This window comes from Nasonia vitripennis (assembly GCF_009193385.2).
Source record: "Nasonia vitripennis strain AsymCx chromosome 2 unlocalized genomic scaffold, Nvit_psr_1.1 chr2_random0002, whole genome shotgun sequence".
Classification (NCBI taxonomy): domain Eukaryota; kingdom Metazoa; phylum Arthropoda; class Insecta; order Hymenoptera; family Pteromalidae; genus Nasonia; species Nasonia vitripennis.
This window is the reverse complement of record NW_022279608.1, coordinates 1,026,360-1,050,370: the sequence shown is the minus strand read 5'-3', so window position 1 is coordinate 1,050,370 and position 24,011 is coordinate 1,026,360. Positions and strand designations below refer to the sequence as shown.

Here is a 24,011-nt window from a genome sequence, read left to right as displayed (position 1 = left end):
CAAGCGAAACCAATCAAACGAGGAGAAGGAAAATCACGTTGCAAACCCCTGATTTACCTTGATTTGCTTAGGAAGCTTCTAAAAAACTGACATCACAGTCGAAGGCTAGTAAACCATCAGATAGTAGTAGTGGCGATGATAGCTTTGGCAGCCAGGAAAGCGACTTTGATAGCTCCTCAAGTTCTGACCGCCAACAAACCAAGAAAACAAAAAGCCACAAAAAAAAGAAATCATCCCGGCAACTTGAACGGGAGGATAAACTAGCCATACAACTGTATGCATGTGGTTTAGAAAAGAGACAAGGGAATTTAAAGACTGGAAGGCTTTCAAGAAGGGATTCGAACAGCAGTTCATCAGTCAAGTGAGCGATGGGGACGTGATGGAAGAACTACGTAGACGGAGGCAAGGAAAAGGAGAAAAGATATCCACATATATTATGAATTTTAAGTACATCGCAGCTCACCTAAAGAGACCAATGAGATTGAAAGAACAGCTAAATTTATTGGCGGAGAGATTACGGCCGGAATACCGTAAAGCGATTAGGAGGAAAAAGATAGAATCCTATGAAGACGTTAAGGAGTAAGAATCCTATGAAGACGTTAAGGAGTACTGCCGGACATTAGAGGAGGAAATGGAAAAGGACGCAATGTATAGCCCACCACCCAATCAGTACCAGAGTCAACCACCAAATCAGTACAAGAACAGAGGCTCTCCACAATTCGTGGGAGCGTGCTATCACAGTCAGCAGGTTGGCAATAGAGCATTAGTCTGTCCGACTGTGGAGTGTTATACATGCCATCAAAAAGGCCATAAATTACCAGGTTGCCAAAATCGCAGCCAAAGCCAAGTCCAATGTCAAGTCACAGACGCTAACGTAACCCGTTGGCCAAATAACCGAGATGGAGTAGTGGAGGAAAACAAAGTAGTAGCCAGTGAAACAGTTCAAAACTCATCGAGCAGCGAAGAGGACAGCGTATCTTGCCCGCGGGGATACGAACTCTAGAACAATGCGCATTGCAGCCAATTCAAAACTCAAAATGAGTGAAACAAATCTACGCTGCTAACACTGGACTCAAGTAGCAAATCAGAAGAGTCGTTGTTGGATGAGAGAGTGAGGTATAACAGGAGGCAATCCTCCGTAGTCAAGAACGCATCGAAGATTAGAGGCCCGACTCTAGAACAGGGCATCCTTTATTCTCGAGAATGCATTGATAAAGTCAAACATAGAGTTGTCAGCAGAGTAGAGAACGAGACGCCAGCAGTTGAAGAGAAATATAAAGTGGAACCGCTAGAGAAGTCGAAAAAGAGAGTTTCTTTCGAGTTGGAATCAGAGTAGTCGGACCTATCAGACGACTCAGACCTTGTGGAAGTCTCAAGAACCTGTGAAGATACGCAAATCTAAGCCAAGAGAGAAAAAATTGTTAAGTTGATAGAAGAAGAAGAAGATTCTGGAAATTTGAATAACATTGAATGGGCCCTCGAACAGCTACAGTCGGTAGACATAGCAGCCGAAGACCAATCACGGCCAGAAACTAAAGAAGTTGTTGAAAAGAAAAAGTCGATACCGCCAGACTCTGACCCAGACTACTTAAGCCCGCTAGCCCAAATCTTCGACGGAATAGAGCATCAAGCCCCTACGGCCGCCGTGATAGCTGATAATCGGAACTACATGCAGGTAGTCTTAAGCGGAACAACCTATCAAGCACTTTTCGATCCGGGCGCCGTGATTACCTTAGTAGGTCCGAGAGTAGCCGAGAAGTTCGAAGGCAGATTGACAGCCGCTAAAGCTTCTATCCAGGTGATTCCTGGTGAATTATCACCCGTAATGAGATTTACAGATCAATATTGAACTGGAAGGCATCGATGCGACCATTACAGCCCGCGCAGTTAAAGAGATTCGGCACGACGTGGTGTTCGGTAGGGATTCTTGCGAAATCTTTAAAATAGACACGGATCACAGGGGTTCGTGGAGAGCAAATGATGGAGTATGACATAGGTTTAATGATCAAGACCCGTCAGGAAAATATAAGGTCTTTGCTGAATGTGCCGGGATAACAGAGCTGGATGAAGATGAAATAAGACAGATAGAAGAGATAGTCGACGGAACCCTGCCTGAATACTAGTCGGACGCATTAGGTTTTACAGGTCTTACCAAGCGCCACATCGCACACATAACTTGTGACACGCCAGTAAGACAGAAGTTCCGTCGGAGATCACCCAAGAAGATAGAATCGATTTAGAAGGGAGCCAGAAAATTAGAAAAACTAGGTATTATTGAGAGATCGGCCAGTGATTTCGTCAGCCAAGTAGTGATCGTGCCAAAGCAAGACACGGATGAAGAGAGATTAGAGAGTATGTAGACTTTACAGACGTAAATAAATTTACTTAGAAAGATGGGTACCCTTTACCTCAAATGGACGCAATCCTCGACAGACTAAACTACGCCAAATATCTGAGAAAATAGATCTACGTCAAGCCTATTTTCAAGTAAAAATGGAGGAAAGTAGTAAGAAATATACCGCCTTTGCTGTGCCAGTATATGGGTTGTGGCAATTCACCAGAATGCCGTTCGGCCTTATCAACACTCCTATGACTCTACAACGTCTGGTAGATGCTCTATTCGGCCCTGAAGACTCCTCACGAATCTTCGGTTACCTAGATGATGTACTGATTGCCACTGACACCTTTGAAGAGCATAAAACAAAGGTTAAATACGTACTACAAAAATTGATTTCAGCCAGATTGACGATCAATCCCAAGAAATGCCAGTTTTGCGTGAGTCAGATCTAGTATTTAGGTTTCGTCTTGGATAGAGACGGACTGAGGAATGATCCAAACAAAGTAGCACCGGTATTGAATTGCCCAGGTTCATAGAAAACGGTTCAGAGATCAAAATCCCGGTTAAACGTAAAAACCAACAATGGACTTGGGGAGACGAACAACAAGACGCGTTCGAAAAACTCAAGAAAGCCTCAACAGTAGCGCCAGTTCTTGTCAGACCGGATTTTAACAAGCCGTTCTGTATTCAATGTGACGTCAGCAATTACACAATAGGAGCCGTGTTGACTCAAGAGTTCGACGACGGTGAACATTCAATTGTCTATATTAGCCGTGTTTTAACAGCCGCCAAGAAGAACTACACTACTACGGAGAAAGTGTGTCTAGAACTGGTGTGGGCCATAAAGAAGTTAAGGCCATACTTTGAAGGATATCACGTCACGGTGATCACAGATCGGCACTGAAAGTTCAACAATGGGACTTCGACATCATTCATCGTAAAGGAGCGAACCATCAAGTGCCAGATGCATTGTCGAGAATGCTTGAACCGGAATTGGCAGCCGTGGTGGAAATCTCTGACTCTTGGTTCATTCGACGATTGAAGGAAATAGAAGAGTTCCCTAATAGATTTCCAGAGTGGAGAGTAGAAGACGGTCGACTATACCGATTTAAAAGAGACCCATTGTTAGACCCTATCACTCATAGCGACGAAGCCTGGAAACTAGTAGTACCAGCCGAACAACGAGAAAAAGTCATGACTGTTGTTCACGGGAAGTTACTGCCAAACACCAAGGAGTCGAAAGACATACGACAAAATAGCCAGAGAGTATTTTTGGCCAGGAATGTATCATAATGTTCATTCCTTCGTCACTGCCTGCCCGACTTGCCAGCAATACCAAGTGTCACAGCAAGACCCACAAGAATTCATAGGAAAGAGAATTGTGGAGAAACCATGGACTGTTGTAGCTGGCGATATGATGGAATTCCCGAGGCGTAAAAGCCAGAATTAATATTTACTAGTCTTCCAAGATCTCTTTACTCGCTGGGTGGAAGTCAAACCATTGCGTAAGGCCGACGGAAAATCAGTTGCTCGAGCTTTCGAAGAGTTGGTATTATTTCGCTGGGAGAAGCCAGAGTATCTGTTGACCGACAATGGGACGCAGTTTCTAAACAAAAATATTGCCAAGACGTTAAAGAAGTACGGCGTGACGCATGTCACAGCACCACCGTACCACCCCCAAGCCAATCCTGTCAAGAGGAGTAATCGCAGCCTTAAAACAATGATAGCAATGTTCGCCAAAAATCACAGAGATTGGAATAAGCACGTCCATGAACTCCGCCATAAATACCGCTATGCAGTCAACACTCAAGACCTCTTTAGCCTTTTGGAATTTTGGCCGACACCCCACTCAAGTCAAGAGTTTACGCAAAGAAATTGAAAATCGGAGTCCTAAACTACAATTAGACCCCACAGTATGGGAAGATCGTATGAAACGATTAGATGCTTTACGAGAACTTGTCGCCAAATTTATAGATGACGCAAGAGACAAACAGGGAAAGATATATAATAGAGGGCGTCGACTAGCCAGTTTCGCAGACGGAGATCTTTTTTTGAGAAGAACTCAGTATCTATCAAATGCCGCTGAAAGTTTCTCTGCCAAATTAGCACCCAAATTCGAAGGACCCTGTCGAATTACTGAACAGAAATCTCCTACCGTGTATATCTTGGAAGCTGGGGAGAGTAACAGTTAGAAAATCCCGAAAGTACACGTGTCAGACTTAAAACGATATTTACCGCCGCGAAATCCTAAAACTAACAGCCCTAGCCCTAATTCTACGAGACGGTGGAACGGTGGACGAGTGGAATACAGCATGCAGAGGAACGTACCCATTGTACCGACAATATATGTGGTTTGTATTGGTGGTGAAGTAAAAATTGTGTTGTCCTAGTATACCGTGTTGGTTTTGTACTTACTTTTAATTTGTCGGAGCTCTCTGAAGATGTTTCGACCAACCCGTGCTTGACGCGCTGTGTCCAGGCAGTTGCCTATGTCGGCTTCGTTTCGCCGGACTTTACTGTCGTCCCAGCCGACTTCGTGTCCCTGCAGTGGACGTCAAGACACAAGCATGATCGCCCTAGCGAGAGCCCAGAGGAAGATGATGGGATTCTGAGGCGGAGGCTCTTAGCTGAAGCCGCAGATCGCCGCCGGAAGAGAAAAGAGGAGGAGAGAGAGGTTACTGCTGGCCGACTCGGACGACGAAGCTAGAGGCGAACTGTCGGAGCAAGCCCCCTCTTCGAGAGGGAAGCCAGCGGAGGAGTTCGACTTGGCAGAGGTAGCCGCTTTCTCGCTAGTGCTGACGGATCCTTAGCGCCCCCGAGACGATCTGAAGACGAGCACCACCCCGAGTCTGGGCGCGAAGACAGCGTAGCGCTGAACCAGTGTGTATGAGAGTCGACGTATGAGTATGCGGATTATTTAGTCGGAATAAAGTAATGTAATTCGTAGAGTGGAAATTATATACTGAGTAAAGGAGTGATACTGACTTGTGAAAGTGCGTGTCTAATCAACATGTACTGCCAGAAAACCTAACGAAGTATGTAATGTGCATGCGCGCACATGTGTGCGAGAGCATCACGTCTAAATCCACCGCGAGAAGGCATACATTAGGTTTTGGAACACAGCCTGGAACAGATCCCCCCGGTAGTGCCGAGAATTAAAGTTTTTTTTTTCTTTGTTCGCGACGGAATTTTTAGAGCACGAGACATCATCCGAACGAAAGGAAGGAAGATAAACAGAGAATATTTACAGAGGTAGACCAAATAAAGTATTCGTTTAAGAATTTTATAGCCATACCGCCGGGAGTAGGCTTGCTCGATTCGCGGAGCCATTCTGTGTAACCGTCAGAAGTTCCGTTCGCGAAAGCGTATCACTCGGGTTTAAGTTTACCGCCGAATTTCAGACGATGCTTTGCTGTGCATCGCATAACTAGCTAAAAATAAAAACGTGTGATTTCAGTGTGTCAATATAAGATGTCATAATTTCTTTCCCGATTTTACCCACGGTCGAATCTCCTCAGAGATAAGGAGTCCCCAATAGCCGGCAACGTGTAGTGGATCTTGTCTAAAGTTAAATTCCTTCGACCTGGCGCCCGTTTAATAAATACGGTCGGGCGATATCGAAGCGAGTTTTAGCGAGTGAATGGCGTAATCTCACGCCCGGATTTCCCCAAAAATCCACCTCGTTAAATTAGAATCTTTTGATATTGGAAAAAATGATTAAGTTAATGTATCATACATTCTAATGAATGTTCTCGCATTTTACTCATATTAAATTAAAGATTGCATGGGGAAACATTAAATACAATACTGACTGCGAATGCTATTTTAAAAACACCGCAATCATAATAATTAATCTGACTGTACTTGTTCAAAAGATATGCGTAAATTATCTTTATTTGGAAAGAGCTTATCAATGAAAATTTCATGATCATCATCAAGACATTGTTTGTTAATACTATCAAAAATTCGTATTACATTATCTTCATACCACAAACAAATTCAGTGTTTGTTTTTGCTTGAACCAGAAAAAAGTATTTGAATATATTCTTTATGTCTATCAATAGGTTGAATATTTGACAATCTCTAAACATTAACTGCAGATTGCATATTAAAAATCGAATAAAATTCTAAAATATTGTTGAATTCAAGTTTATGGTTATCATTTAATTGACTTTTAAAATTAGAATAATTTGCAATTTCTTTTAAAATATTTACATCTATAGTATCATAAATGTATCATAAATTGTCGTACAACAGCAAATAATCTATTTTTTTATTTTCATTTTTATCAGGTATTTCTGCACTTATTAATTGGTTTAGGTGATTTGCAGCATACATTTTTTAGAAAAACTAAAATTGGAAAAAATTAAAGCATGAAAGGCAAAAATTAAAAAAACTGAAAATATCAAATTAAACAATTAATAAAATAAAAATTCTGAATTAAAATATTAGAAAATATAAAATAATAAGAGTTTAGAGTATTTTTGTTTTAAATCAAGAATTTAAAATTTATTTTTATAACTGTCATCGTTTTTTAAAATTTTACTTTCCATTATAAATCAGTGCTTAATTTTCGTGTTTCAAATCTGTATTATTTAAAATTTCGACTTCTACCCCTATTAGGAATTGACGTTAGGGAAAAAGATCTTAACAAAACTTGAATTTTATTATTATTGCAATATATATATATATATATACCATCGTTTTATAAGGTAACTTATGTAACTTATTGCTTATCAAATGCAAATCATTTTTTGTTTAAAACCTTTCGTTGCAACTTTATTCCATTTAGACACTCCTAACGCGCAATCTTTCTTTCTCGCGCTCGCGCAAGTGTATATATATATACACATATATTGTAACCGAGCGACGTTAGGAGCGAGGTGGATCGCGTAATTATACATGTTATTTTTGTGTAAGTCTATTTGCAAGCATGATGACGATTTATCAGAAGATAAAAAGTAACAAAGAAAACTGAACACTAATACAAAAATATATACAAAAAACATAGCATATTCGGAAATCTTTTTCAATTAATTTAATTTGTTTGCATAATAAATTATATTCGATTTATTAATACTCTGTAATCCAAAAATATAAAAATATGTATTATAATCAACCTTTAAAATATTATAAAAATAAACACGGTTATGTGGTCCAGTTATCGACAACGTCTACAAATATTTAAATTAAGAATAATTAATAAATAAATAAATAAATAAATTCTTATATAAACTAGTCATTTTTTAACTTAGTCATTGACATCATTAGTTCTAAATATACACATAGATGGCCTAATTATAAATAATAATTGTTTGGCTGGGTTATCGCATTATGAATTTCAAATGTACTAGGGGGTGACCCCCCTGCTTGCTTCGCGCGGCAACCCCCATTTGTACATTTTAGTGTTTAATGTTCAATAAGAAATATGAAAACTTTAAGAGTATTTTCAAACATTTCATTGTTATTGCTTGGATATTACAATATATAAAAAAATGTTTAACTATATACAAAAATATTGCTATACGAACATTGCTACGTATAAACGTCGAACGTATTTATTAATGTAGAGATATATAAAAGTCGAAAAGTGCACTTATGGGTGGAAAAAGGCGCAATGCTTGAAGATTTCGAACTGGTTCACCAGTATATGTATATACACTTGCGCGAGCGCGAGAAAGAAAGATTGCGCGTTAGGAGTGTCTAAATGGAATAAAGTTGCAACGAAAGGTTTTAAACAAAAAATGATTTGCATTTGATAAGCAATAAGTTACATAAGTTACCTTATAAAACGATTGAACAACTAACATATAGTCTTTCTGATTTTTTTATACGAAAAATAAACACGTACATCTATTATACGTACAAATAAACACGTATATCAATTAATGAAGTAGAACGCCAGTTCCGCCAGTGATAGTCTCGGTGCCGAAGTGTACGTGACGTCGAGGTACACCTTGTCTCCCGAGTTAGACCTTGCTGCCGTCCACTTATGAGAAGAATAGTGCACTCTTATGTAAGACCGTCGGAGGCTGACGGCATATTTAATACCGATTGACGTACACGCTAGAGCCGGGGATCCCATGACAAGGAAATCCATTGGCGTCTAGCACCTCTTCTTTCTCAGCCTCACCCTCAGAAACGAATTCATCGTCATTAAAGTCTGAGTCAAAGTCACTTACAACCTACATCGATAAAAAATATGGGACTTGATAGAATATTAGAATTATACATACACTTACTTGTTCCTCTTCCACAATGTATCCCCGCAAAACACTACCCACGCCATAAGTTCAATGAACACTTTAAAAGCGGCCAAGAAAAAGCTTGTGTTGTGCTTTGTAAAAGCTTTTACACTTCGATAAACAATTTATCTTGGTTATAAATTTTCAACAAAAAAATTGCGTATCGAATTATCTACAAAGTTGAAAAATAGCACAAAGGCAGAGCAATGATTTTCTTAGTAGGCGCTATCATTCATTATTGCTTTCTACATGCTGAATCGAGTAATCTAGTAGTAGTAATCAAGGATAATAATAGATATAATAATAGAGGGGCATTAATTGTAGGACATTAATTGAGAGACAAAACGTATAAATCGGTGGCGGCGGCGACAGCGAAATTTTTGTATAATAAAATAAAATCGCAAGGGGTATAGGATTGCAGTGTTAGACACTGTGATTGGCGTCTCTAGTCGGTTCTCCAGAATAATCGGCACATGGTACACCGCTCCGTTCTTTGTGTTAAACAGGATCGAAAACGCCGCGTCGCATCTGGCAACTGTCCATAGAAGTAGCAGCAGCAGATACGCAGTTTTCGGTACCTGCTGCATTTTTAAAAGTATTTGGAGAATGCAACTAAATGCACGGGTCTGCATGACACGCGGAGTTTCCAATATGGCCCATATACTGCAAAACGATCTCGCGCGCGCTCGTTAGTGTAATAGCTTAATACCGAGCATACCCGGACGGAAAAAATGGAGCAGTTTTTAGTTTAGCTCGCCTCAATGTTGCTTTAAAGCGACGCTCCTGCTGCAATTTGTGGACCATTGCGCTGAATTAGTCGCTTTCTGTTTGTTTTTTTTTTTTTTTTGCACATGTAGTGCACTTGTCTCGACTCGACGGCTCAATGAGACTGCAGCTACAGTATGTTCACAAAAACAGATGTGGGAGCGGAATGCAAAAACAAAAAGAAACGACAATTGTGACTATAGCGTTTATTAAAATTATACCATCTATAAAAACAAATATGGTCCACTTAAACGTGGACGATCGGGTAATCGAGTACGTATATATGATACATTATCGAACGCGCGAGTGCCATGTATGTATAGTATTTATAAGTTAATAGTAACGTTTATAAAACTGCTACTTAATTCTTACTTAATATAAGTATAAAAATAATAATTGAGAGGATCTTTACTAAAGAAGTATGACTAAGGGAGTAATTGAGCAGGAAAATTCTTGAAACGACGCCGACGGCGGCGGCAAAACTTTTTTTATAATATAGAGAGACAATATTGATTGTTAAGCTGAGTTATGGACATTTTTTTATTTCTACATGTAACAATAACCGCTTGATTAAGATATATTCAAAAATGTATTATTCACGATAGTTATAATATTAGCTGTGTTATTATCATTATTCACATTGATCCTCTATAACAATAAAAAGCTTAAATCTAATCTGTATGAAGTGAATACTGTATATTATACTGTAAATTTACTTAAGAAAACTTGTATCTTTCCTGGACGCGCGCCTTTCTCTCTACCCAACTATCAGTGCACCTGCCCTTCACTCGCACACTCTCGTCTTCCTCACACGCTTCCTCTCTTTCTCTCACACACACGCTCTCTCACACGATGGGTTGCTTACCTCCACGTCGTCGATCAAACTCCTTGGCGCTCGCCGCCTAAGAGAGCCTCACCTCCTGATTTGTTTAAACAATTTCTTTAAACAATTTATTGCAAAATTATCTTTTTATTTAGAACTACGTTAGTTTAGTCTAGTTTTGCACTGGGTACTAAATTCCCCGTATATGTGAAGCAGCGTTCATCACCGCACCAGTAGTACTGCGCTTCGCTGCTAAGCGGTGACGACACCAGTTTTCGTATCTGTCACGGAAGTAGCGTCCTAAAAGGCATATAATGATGGACTAATCTATGAATTTGTACCGTACTTTTTCGTGTTAAAAATTTACCGTGTTAGAGATCACGTTCGAGTGGCAAGCTAACGGTTAAATATAATTATAAATAATCATTGAAATTAGGTTTCAAAACTAGAATAAATATTAGGAGTTTTTAGCGATTATCGTTGCAAACAATTTTTCTTTAGCCGTTTTCACGGCTACTTTTTGCATAGATAATTTTTACGGTCTTTTTCAAAACATACATTTTCACGACTACTGAGGCCATTATTGTTGCAAACAGTTTCTTATCAGCCGTTTCCACGGCTACTGTTTTCATATAGAGTTTTCGGGTTAATTTTCGAGCAGTCATCATCACGACTGCATCAAAGTTACCTTTCATTTATCCCCTCTAAGTGAAACCTTACAATGAATGCTTTTTCCATTCAAAACGGTATCTTGTGTGATATACTGTTGAAATTAGACAATAAAAGTAGAAGTGTAAATTGCTTGATTGATTATATTAAAGCATCGTTAAAAAAAACTTGAGAGTTCTTTAATGGTCACTTTCGAGTCAAAACTGTCTGCTGTACTTTATAAAGAACACATCAAAATTCGCAAAAATGTTATCTGTTATCCAAGATACATGCTTTTTCCTAGATATGTGTTCTTTATAAAGTACAGCAGACAGTTGAAGCAACAGCCTGAAGCGTGGAAGACCTGTCACTGATAGTTTTGAAGGCAGTTCGAGATCTACGAAATACAGAATAATACAGTCTATTACTTTTGGTTTTTCTCAGGAAGAAATGTAAAAAGCTTTTTATAAAAATTTACGAGATTCTGGGAAAAAGCATTTAATTAAACAAATTGAAGATCTTTTAAGTGATCCCAATTGTTCTATGAATAATTCAGTTTCAGAGGAAAAATTTCTTTCACCGAAGATGAAGCAATAGCTCTGATTGAAGATGCAAAATTGTCGAAGTAGCAGTATGATAGATACTATTCTCAAACAGGTATAAGGAAAAATTGTTGATATTTCCATACCTTATAAACAACTTTTTTTCAGCAAAATAAAATTGTTATCCTGTATATTCTAGTCTCTCCATATCTAAAAAAGGTGGTAGCGTTGATTTACAACAACTGTTAAATCATACATCTAAACGTCTCCTACAGATACCGGATATTTTATCGAATTTCAAAACTAGTGAGGTTAAATACTCTCTAGTTTTGACTAGTGAATGGGGATGTGACGGATCATCAGACCATAGCCAGTTTAAGCAAATATTCTCCGATGGCTCAGATGAAAGTATTTTCATAATGTTAATGGTACCACTTATCTTTGAAGTCAATACTTCAGACGGTGCAACAGTAATTTGGCGTAACCCTCAACTTGCTTCGACTAGGCATTGCCGGCCGATCAGTTTTGTGTATGCCAAGGAAATCAGTGAGAAAACAGTAGCTGATATTAATGCTATGAAAACTAAGATCAAGTCATTATTGCCTTCAATTGTAAATACAGATGTAAATCAATTCAAAATACACCACTTATTGAAACTAACAATGATAGATGGTAAAGTATGCTAAGCAATAACAGGTTCTCCTGATTGTGAAACGTGTTGCATTTGCAAAGCAAAACCTTCACAAATGAACGATTTGTATAAATTGGCTGGGAGAACCGAAAATGAAGAAAATTTTGAGAATGGCCATTCATCTATACATGCGGAAATACAATTTATGGAAAACATATTCCACATAGCATACCATTTGAATTTTTGTAAGTGGCAGGCAACATCAGATCAACAAAAAAAAAACAATGCCAAGAAAGAAAGCTTAATATTTAACACCGATTCAGACAAGAACTGGCCTCATCGTATATTATCCACAACAAAGATCGGGTAATTCTAACGATGGTTATATTGCTAGGAGATTTTTACGTGACCCTGCACTGACAGCTAAAATTACAAATGTCAATGAAAGTTTAATTAAAAGTTACAGTGCAATACATTTCTTTCTTGTTTTTCCCCCTTCTTCTGATTTCTTTGTAAAAGCACGAATTTGATCGACGTGTCGTTTATACTTTTTTACCATGTAACTGATTTCATAATGCAGATCTGCTAGACAAGAATTTATTTGTCCTGGAATCTATTTATCTAATTTTGGATTAGTGAAGAGTAAATAAACATTTTTAAGTGGTTTTAAATTCTCGATATGTATTGATAAAATCAGCTTGATGTTTCTCAGCAATCTTCTCGTTGATAGGTTCAGGTCGAACAAGATCTAATCGTGTGCGAATATTTCGCTTTAAATATCATAATGCAGGTGGTTGTCCAGTAGTTGAATAAGAAGCTTTTCTATATTGTCTCGAAAACTCATTCAAGTTCCGTTGCTAAGAACCTTATATCGTATCCAATTTAAGTAAGGCTCTTCTTGTTGTACCCACACATTTTTCTGCTTGACCATTTGTCGAGAAGTGATGAAAAGCAGTGTGTTTGTGACATTTCACTCCACTTACCTTGAGAAATGTTTCAAACTCATCTGAAACAATTTGACGGCCATTATTTGAAACAACAATGCTGGGTACACCATAAGTAGCAAATAACTGATCGAGAATATCGATTGTAGCGGTGCTAGTACTAGAACTTGTGACCTTAGCTTCAAGCCATTTACTATAAGCATCCTTGATAACTAGAACTTACCAACTACTGATTCAGCGTAGTCTATATGGATACGTTTCCATGGGCCTAAGGATATTCCCAATGATGTGTGTTGAATCTAGGAGGACCATGAGCATGCATAGCACAGTCAGCACAAGATTTAGCTATAACATTAATATTTGCATCAATTCCTGGCCAGTAAATAAAATATCGTGCCAAATCTTTCATTTTGACAATGCCTAAATGCGCCGAATGAATGTTGTTTAAAATTGCTTGACGAAGAGACGACAAAATCACAACTCGATTTTCAAAAATCAAGCAATTTGAAGATAGACCTTGAGAAGACTTATAAGTAGAGCACGTGAGCAATAATCTGCGTTCGCATTAGTTTTAGTTGGCTTGAACTTAATATCGTAGTTGAAATGAGCCAAGTAATCAGCATAATTAGCCATTCGACTGATACAAAGAATAGGAAGTGTTATTCAGGATAAAAAATCTGTGTCAAGGCTTGTGCGTATAAATAATTGAAAAATTTTTGTTAAGCCCATATGATAGCTAAAGCTTCCTTGTCGATTTGAGGATAGCGTTGTTTAGTAGCAGTGAATGTACGGCTTGCATAAGCAATTAGCCTTTCGAATTCTTTGCTAAGTTTATGTGATAAAACAGCTCCGAGTCCCACTTTGCTTGCATCAGAGGTGAGTATGATAGGTAGAGGTGGGTCGTATGGCATTAAGACTTGAGGAAAAATGAGAATATTTTTGAGCTCTTGGTATGCTCTATTAGCAGTTAGCGACCATTGAAGAGATGATGTGAGAAGCATATATCGAAGTGGTCAAGCTTTTTTAGCTAAATCAGGAATGAATTAATCGTAGTACGTAGCTTTACCAATAAACAATACTAATTCTTGAGGTATAGAAGGTTTAGGTGCATCACAAATTGCCTTAATGTGAGAATCAGATTTATGAATACCTTGTACATCTAGTTTATGGCGTAGAAATTCTACAAAATTTGTAGAAAAAATACATTTACGTCGATTGAGAAGAACACCATTAGCACACAAGACGGATCAAACACGCTTCCAGAATAATCAACAATTCGAAAGTTTCAGCCCATACGATTATGTCGTCGAAAAAATTTCAACTTTTTTCAAACCTTGTAAGATTTCTTTTAATCAAGGTTGCCAAACTGCAGAAACGTGACCTGCGCCGTAAACAACTCGTGTAGGACGAACCAACCCATGTGTAAAAGTTTTGAGCGTTAAAGCATAGCTGGACTCGTCGTCAGCAGAAAGATGAGTATAAGCATCTGTAATATTAAGATGGACCTAAATTTTAGCTCCTTATACTTTGTTGGAAATGTACTACACTAGCTTTTGAAATAAGACATTCATCTATTATTATACGTGAATCAACGTAGGTTTATAATTGCCGGTTATACGAATATCACCATTTTTTTAATAACGACGTGTGTAGGCAAAGCCCACTCGGAAAAATCGACTTTTTTGTAAAATCCAGACGCAAGTTTAGCGTCAACTGCTTTAGAATATTTGTCACGCAACGCATATGCTATATCTTGAGTACGGGCAAAAACAGGCGAAGTTCCAAGTTTGAAATGTACCTTAACTGGTGGTCCAGTAAGTTTTTTAGCTGTTTCACTAGCGTACCTTGTCAAAAGTGAATCAAGCTGGGCTTGTTGATCACGAGTTAATGTAGGTGGTAAAGTAGAAAGCGCATTAACTTTGATTCGAGAAAAGAGTTTGGTCCAATCAATTTTGTGACTGAATTGTGCGATCTATTCACGACCAAATTATGAATATTGAGAGCCTTCAATAACGTAGACCGGAAGTTCACGAGATGTAGAACCAAATAAGACGTTAACAGAGCAAGTACCAATACAGTTGAGGTGATGTTGCGAGTAACTCATAAATTTCTTAGAAGTTGGCTGTAATTGAAAATTAGGTTTGAGGTTACGAAGTTTATTGCTACCTATGAAACCATATAGCGCACCAGAATTCAATTCCATATTTAATTTGTGGACTTCAATGAGCACTTGAAGCATTTTCTTACCAAACGAATCAATAGCGTGGATTTCTTTGACTGCGTTGAAACATTTCAACGTGTCTATTTGTTGTGCAGGCTCTTCAGAACTTTGTATTTGAGAAGTAGAAAGCGAAGATGCTCTGCAAACTTTGGCTATGTGCCCACGTTTTTTGCATTTATGACACTCAGAAGTACGAAATGGACTCTCACTGCGTTTGTGACGTCTCCGCATCCATAACAAGCGTACTGACCTTGTTGTTCACCATGATCTTGCTTCCGAGAAGCACTGCGCGATGTATGCGTAGCATTCCGTTTATGCTTGAAATGCGTCGTTAAATAAGATAGTGCATGTATCTTATTAGAAGTAGAGGTAACCTCATCCGCTATTTGACGAGTTGATTCCAATGTATGTGCTATTTCGTAAGCGTCTTTGAATGTAGTAGGTTTCTTGGCAATTATTTCGTCGCGCATATCACGATCGGTGAGACCATTTAGGAGCTGTTCAATCAGCATCCTGTCGAGAAATATGTCGTATTCGTAGAACGTAACCCCTTGCTCTAATCGTAGTGAGAAATTAGCAATGAATTCATTTTGTAGCTGTACAATTTGTCGGTACTTAACACTTTCTGCATATTTATTTTTCTCGACGTCAAAATGTGCAATTAAAACAGTGCAAATTTGTTGATACGTACGACTTTCTGGTGTATCAGGAGGAACAAGAATTTTCAGAGCATTATTAAGTTCTGCACCCATATGTACTTGAGCGAAATTACCGTATTCTTTTTCTGAAATTTCACTCAGTTGTAATGCCCACTTGAATCTCTTGAAATAATTTTCGACTGTTGTTTCGTCGGACGAATGATATTCTTGATATTTAAACGGAAGCACTTTGGGTCAAGCTTAAGAAGTAGATTTAGGCATGTTTATAACAGAAGTAGTATCTTATGCAATAACAATCCTCAGAGCATCCGCCAACGCATCGTTATAGTAGCAATCAATGCAGTAGAAGGTTCTGCTACGTTCGACATAGTTATGTTGACTTTGTAATGAAAAACCACAGCCAATTCATTGGCACGTAGCTTTCTCCAACTAGATTTATAGGTCTAATAAATAAAATATTATTTTAATATACCGTATAATCTGCCTGCTAATGTATGAGGTGTTTTCTGATACATAATTTAGTATATAAGTTTTGGTTGGTTCATTGTTCAAAAGTTTGCAGACCTCCCTCTGGTTTTTTTTTATTCTAGAATGTGAAAGCTGCCGTCATATATATATCATTGGTTCTACATCTCGTGAACTTCCGGTCTACGTTATTGAAGGCTCTTAATATTCATAATTTGGTCGTGAATAGATCGCATAATTCAGTCACAAAATTGATTGGACCAAACTCTTTTCTCGAATCAAAGTTAATGCGCTTTCTACTTTACCACCTACATTAACTCGTGATCAACAAGCCCAGCTTGATTAACTTTTGACAAGGTACGCTAGTGAAACAGCTAAAAAACTTACTGGACCACCAGTTAAGGTACATTTCAAACTTGGAACTTCGCCTGTTTTTGCTCATGCTCAAGATATAGCATATGCGTTGCGTGACAAATATTCTAAAGCAGTTGACGCTAAACTTGCGTCTGGATTTGTATAGATGAATGTCCTATTTCAAAAGCTAGTGTAGTACATTTCCAACAAAGTATAAGGAGCTAAAATTTAGGTCCATCTTAATATTACAGATGCTTATACTCATCTTTCTGCTGACGACGAGTCCAGCTATGCTTTAACGCTCAAAACTTTTACACATGGGTTGGTTCGTCCTACACGAGTTGTTTACGGCGCAGGTCACGTTTCTGCAGTTTGGCAACCTTGATTAAAAGAAATCTTACAAGGTTTGAAAAAAGTTGAAATTTTTTCGACGACATAATCGTATGGGCTGAAACTTTCGAATTGTTGATTATTCTGGAAGCGTGTTTGATCCGTCTTGTGTGCTAATGGTGTTCTTCTCAATCGACGTAAATGTATTTTTTCTACAAATTTTGTAGAATTTCTACGCCATAAACTAGATGTACAAGGTATTCATAAATCTGATTCTCACATTAAGGCAATTTGTGATGCACCTAAACCTTCTATACCTCAAGAATTAGTATTGTTTATTGGTAAAGCTACGTACTACGATTAATTCATTCCTGATTTAGCTAAAAAAGCTTGACCACTTCGATATATGCTTCTCACATCATCTCTTCAATGGTCGCTAACTGCTAATAGAGCATACCAAGAGCTCAAAAATATTCTCATTTTTCCTCAAGTCTTAATGCCATACGACCCACCTCTACCTATCATACTCACCTCTGATGCAAGCAAAGTGGGACTCGGAGCTGTTTTATCACATAAACTTAGCAAAGAATTCGAAAGGCTAATTGCTTATGCAAGCCGTACATTCACTGCTACTAAACAACGCTATCCTCAAATCGACAAGGAAGCTTTAGCTATCATATGGGCTTAACAAAAATTTTTCAATTATTTATACGCACAAGCCTTGACACAGATTTTTTATCCTGAATAACACTTCCTATTCTTTGTATCAGTCGAATGGCTAATTATGCTGATTACTTGGCTCATTTCAACTACGATATTAAGTTCAAGCCAACTAAAACTAATGCGAACGCAGATTATTGCTCACGTGCTCTACTTATAAGTCTTCTCAAGGTCTATCTTCAAATTGCTTGATTTTTGAAAATCGAGTTGTGATTTTGTCGTCTCTTCGTCAAGCAATTTTAAACGACATTCATTCGGCGCATTTGTTTTTTTTTTATTCTAGAATGCGAAAGCTGCCGTCATATATATATATATATATATATATATATATATATATATATATAATATCAGTATGACACGAATTCATTGGGAGGGACTTTAACGACGTACAACGAAACCCCTATTAGAGGAAGCAAAAGTTTTGAGAAAAATCGGTTTTTACATTTTAGCTCTTTACTTAAGAACTGCTCGACGAAACCGTTTAAAATTTTAGCACATGATAGCTTGTTTATGGTAAATCACCAAGAAATTTTTGAAGCATTTGACTACATCGTTTTAGAGATATAAGTAATCAAAAAATTAAAAAAAAAATATAGACACTTTGATATTTAAAGAACCATTAAGGTTTGAAAGCTGCACAATGAACTTAGTCAAAATATATAAAATATCTTCATTTTCTCAAAATCTCAAGTGCAATAAGGTCTTTTTGCGTCCGTAATCGAGGCACAAAAAAAACTCATTTTTTTTCAGTTTTCGATTTATTACTGAAAAAATAAGTAATCAAATCACTTGAAATTTTAATGGTGTATAGTTTGACATATGACCCATTGACATAATTTTTTTCACAAGGTTATGACGTTTAGTTTCAGAGATATGAATTTAAAAACAAAATCGCCTTTTTTATCTGCCGAACAAACCGGTCAATCCGAGCACCAAACGAGGAAAAGTAGGTAATTTTATTCTCTTTCAAATGTATTATAGCTGAATTGTTTGTAACAATGGGATGATTGAAAAAAAGCAAAATACTGTTTTTTAAAAATCAAAAATGGCCATAAAAAAATATAGTTAAGAAATTAAAAAATAGCTGCTTTTCCCTAATTTAGAATCCAAAAATATATATGCATGTCAAATTTTATTGATATTGACAAAGTAGTTCCAGAAATATTACGGTATACATACACACACACACACACACACACACACACACATCCATATGGACATTTTCCTAAAACACTTGATTTGAACTTCTAACACACCAAAAAGTATTTTCTAGAAGTTTTGACAAAACTCAAAATTTTACTATTACAAAGCTTTCTCTAGGAGAAAGCAATATACACTTTTCACTATTTCTCTCTGCGTGTTATTGTAGTAGAATATAGAAAATCAAGTAATTGGTGTATTTTCGAAACTAAATTTTGCACCAAAATATTGCGTATATATTCTTCCTGATGAGTAAATAGAAAAAATAAAAACCCACCGACGACTTCTGTATCAAATGTCGTCGTCGTTTCCAGAATTATGAGCTCATCGTGTTGTGGAAATATTATTGTGGCTGAATTACTATCATTTGTACAGAATAAGTATGCTACCTTTTGATAAAACTGTTGAATTATACCAAAATATTTATCAAAAAATAAAGATTTGGCATCTTTATTTATTTGGGAGAAACTTATCGGTGCATTTTACAATCTGAAAATTTAAGAAGTGTAGAAAAAAGAAATAATAAAATGTTCGTATGTTGCGATTAGCAATAAACAATATATTATGTATGTATAGAGTAAACTTAAAGAAAGTGCAAAGATGTTTACTTAAAAATAGGTTTATTTTAAATGACAGTTATTTTTTACAATCAATAATATGAAGTTGCATGAAAAATAATAAAACTTTGAAAGAACGTTAATTGAAATATACTACACAATAAAAACAAGATATACACAGCATTTTGTCCTTATAACCGCATATATACTGTAACGCGGCAGACTTTCGCCGTGCAACAACGGCGTTCGTCGCGGTTGGGGTAAAGCTTCTCAAGGCTGTATGATCAAACATTGGAATTTTATCTTGAACTCTGCATGCTTTAGCAATTAAGTGGAAAATTCAAACGTGAGAGCCAACCCAAGGGTTCAATCAAAATAATACTCATCTTTCTCTTTTTGGCAACGTTTCGGTAGCTTATCAAGCCAGTAGGTTATAATTTTTAATGTCTAGTATGTATGTCAAAAAACGATTGTGCCAGAGGTGCAGTAAAAAGTGTCAACGCATGACTAGTATCAAGAATTATACCATGTTTTACTTGAATGGATCAATAAAGTCGTTAGATTCCATTAAATTGGCAAGACGATAAAAATTATCAGTAGGGAAATATTATGTTAAAAAAAATGCATATTAATCTAATCTAATTAATAGAAGTAAAATTTAAATTACCAACAGAAAAAATAAGATGTATAAGACTTTTTTTAGTACCATCGAATGAATAGGCAGTAATAAAAAACCAATGAAATAACATTGAAAGCAGCCTTCCAAGTATTTCAACCGGTATTTCATCATCTGGTGTACAAAGCCCTAAAAGAAGCCAAATCCCATATCGACCTAAGAGTTGACGTTCTTCCGAACTTACTGAATCCTTGTTTCTTATGCGATTACTTGTTACAAATGCCATTGTTCCTTTTGAAGTATTTATTGCTTGGTGGTCGCTATCAACATCTAAAGCAACGGGCTCTGCTTCTTTAAGTAAACTAAAAAAAAAAATAATAATGCAAAAATTAGAATTTTCATTACCTTAAATCTATATGATGCAAAAAAAGAATAAAATACGCCACTTCATTACATTTTTGAAGTATAGATATCAAAATCACAGCTTACAATGCTACAAATATTTATATCCTATGAACTAGTATGTACTTCATTTAAAAGAACAAAGTTTACAGAAATTAATATTGGCAAAAGTATAAGTTATATTTATTATATTATGTTTTTGTTTAAACTTTGAAAAATAAAGTCAATTTTTGATTCTGTCTCTGAACTTATTTGTTTGGTCAGTGTCGCATATAATTGGCCTGCGGTTGTAATGTCCCATGTTTATATATTCTTGGCATTTAAGTATGTGCGTAGCGCCTGTACGAGAGCATTCAACACACAAGGTAAGGGCAAGCACATAGTCGCGGACATCTCCTAGTCCGCGATACTACAGCGTGACAATACTGCTGGGACACCAACTACGTCCGCGCGAAACGAATCTGTTTGTTTTAACAGGGAGCGTGGACAGAATACCGACCGCTCACAAATTCGTGTTTACGCAGACGAGTAGCGTGGGACATACTCTATTCTTACAGTCCGCGTGTAACAAAAAGGCTCTTAAGCCGAAGGCTAGTTCTCTTAATTTAAATAAATATTTGTCAACTCACGCAGCCCGTCCTTATACCAAGTACGGTCTTTACAAAATTCTATTTATTAAATTATGTTTTTGTTTAAACTTTAAAAAATAAAGTCAATTTTCGATTTTGTCTCTGAACTTATTTGTTTGGTCTGTGTCGTATGCAATTGGCCTGCGGTCACCACGAGAAAAACAATAATTCCCTACAGTGCCTAGCAGTGGTAAGCGTAAACGCACTCCGCTTCTTTACTTCTGTATCATTTGCTAATAAACAGCAACTTAAATATTAATGCTTTTACTCCAAAGAAGGGCTAACAGGTTCTAGAAAAGAAATTGTGCTAAGATTTTTGAATATGTTTAGTAGTACACTAAAACAGAATAAACCACTTATAGAATACATTTTGCCAATACTATAGACCTTTAAGACAACCAAATTATCTTAAATTATCAGAAAATAAAAAATTGATTTTTTATTATTATTTGTAGATATTTGTGAATGTTTTGCTGAATAAAGGACACAACATCAATTTTAGAGTCAAGTTTCAATCATAATTTTTATTTAAAGTTAAAAGAACTTTAGTCTGTAAACACTCTCGAGACCTGGACAAACCATCATGGGATATAGAAAGTACCGGTAAAGTGGCGATATAAGCATGCGGAGAAGCCGTGAAGGATTCGTCCCGCTAAGGTCGCAGGCGTACACATTTACAGCTGCTATGCTTCTCCTAACGCGTTGATAGAACAATTCAGACAACCGATGGACCAGTTAGTGCAGGATGCTGTAGGAAGAAAACCGGTACTGATAGCAGGTGATTTCAACGTTTGGGCAGTAGAGTGGGGCAGCCAAAGGACAAACCAGAGAGGACGAACGCTATTAGAAGCATTCACCCTCCTCGACTTGGTCTTAGTCAACCAGGGATGTTTTGACACATTTTAAAGAGAATACGCAGGGTACATTATAAATCTCACGTTTGTTAGCAGCTGCCTGATTGACTTAGTTAGATCGTGGACGGTGAGCGATCATTACACAAATAGTGACCACCAAGCGATAATAATGAAGATAGGAATATTAGAACGGAGATCCAACGGGAGGGCAATGACAAAAAGAGTCGGTTCGAAAACGAAGGATTCTGATTAAGAGACATTTCTGCTAGCTCTAGAAGAAATACAGCTGTTTGGATCTGCGAATGATAAGGTCAAGTAAATAATAGGAAATATTACTTGAACCTGCGACGTAACGATGCTGAGAAGGGCTCCCAAAAATAGACGACCGCCAGTATACTGGTAGGATAAAGAAATTGACGTTGCCCACAGCGAGTGTCATCGAATCAGAAGTCGGGAACAGCGGGCTCGAAAAAAAAACTACAAGATTGGTCAAGGTAGAGAAGTAGTGGACGTCCAAAACAAAGAAATAAAGGATACTCAACGGATACTCAAGAAATAAACTCTGAGATAAAAAAAGACAGTGCATTCAAAAGTTACAGGATGAGGTTAAGCTGGATCTCTGGAGGTGACCGTACTAAGTAGTAATGAATTGCTGGACTCTATTGTGATCACGCCGTTTTCCCTTCAACTGGAAGTAGCAGCTATCCCTGAAGCGAAGGCAAATTACGAAATCATTTCATTAATAACCTCAAAGGAATCACTGGCTGCGTGCAAAAAAAAAAAAAAAATAAGGAACAACAAGGCTCCAGGCCTGGATAGCATACCTAGTATTGCATTAAAACAAGATATACAGGCACGCCTCGACGCACAGTGGTGCGAAACGGGATTTTTCATTTCAAAAATGTTGATTCAACTGGATTTTCGATATAAAAGGGTTGTCCAACGGTAAATTTGTAGGGTTTTGTATGTAGAATATGAATCCAAGTCCCTAGAAAGGATTCGCCAAATCAAAAAAAAGTTATTCGGTCCACAAATTACCTCAAATTTGCAGAAAAATGTAGAACATTATAGTAATGAGTTAATATTCTACAAAAACCATTGTATCTTGTAATTTATGTTGATCACTCATCTTATTGCTGTATATAAAACGAAAAGTAAACATATTAGGTAAAAAAAGCCAAAAATGAATCCCCCGATATGGAGAAAAATGAAAAAATTTTATGTTTATTGATATTTATATACATATACAGACATATGTATAAATATGTGTGTGTGTGTGTGCACACACATATATATATATATATATATATATATATATATATATATATACATATATGGCCTACGTTTATCCGAAAGTTTATTAAAATTTGACAAAATGAATAAGATTTAAATTAAAGGAACAAAATAAACTACAACAGTGTAAAGAAATGTTAAAGGAATTTACATAAAGCACCCCATTTTTTTAAACATATATTCAATTTTATTTCCTATTAATATTCAACTATTTTTGTACAAAATTATTTTGATTATTCTTCTGCTGTTTCATTTGTTACGACCAAGATTCTCATTTCTTCATTTAAAATCATACGTTTCGATGCAGTTTTATTACTGTTCAAAGAAATAAGTGGATCCGAGTTTACCAATAGTCCAATTTGTAATCTGTACATTTTAAAAAGAGTGTGGAAGGTGATTACTGATTTCATGAATTAAATTTCCCCTTACACACTAATTTTGAATCGTATTTTATACCACGAAAATCTGAAACTCAATTTGTATCAAATCAAGTTATACTGAATATTTCATTATTAGCATTGCGACATTGACTGACCTAATGAGAAGACTATTGGTAAACTCGGATCCACTCATCAATCGTGATAGAGCAGCACCGATTTTTGCTGCTTTATCGCTGACTATTTCCAGATGTTGTTTAAAAGTTAGTCTCGCATCGATAGTGATGCCCAAGTACTTGATGGTTGGTTGAGAAGCTATCTCATGTCCATCTATTGTCAGTTTGATTTCCTCCATCTACTTTCTACTAGAGATAAGAATAACTTCCGTTTTGTGGCTG

The 24,011-nt window shown here is 36.9% G+C and overlaps 1 protein-coding gene across 16 annotated transcripts in view; it reads right to left on the bottom strand.

Moving 5' to 3' along the window:
* Positions 1 to 24,011, bottom strand: part of LOC100680429 (protein unc-79 homolog) — a 2,400,004-nt gene that overhangs the window by 2,023,003 nt on the left and 352,990 nt on the right. For 14 of the 16 annotated variants that reach the window (XR_004345182.1, XR_004345183.1, XR_004345184.1 and 11 more), the window contains one exon: positions 20,110 to 20,420. Coding sequence is in view for 13 of the 16 variants with exons in the window: in XM_031923950.1 (XP_031779810.1) it covers positions 20,110 to 20,420 (311 nt within the window). In the remaining 3 variants the exon portion in view is untranslated. The remainder of the gene's footprint in view (positions 1 to 20,109; positions 20,421 to 24,011) is intronic. The other 2 variants (XM_031923949.2, XM_032601484.1) reach the window with 1 other exon arrangement.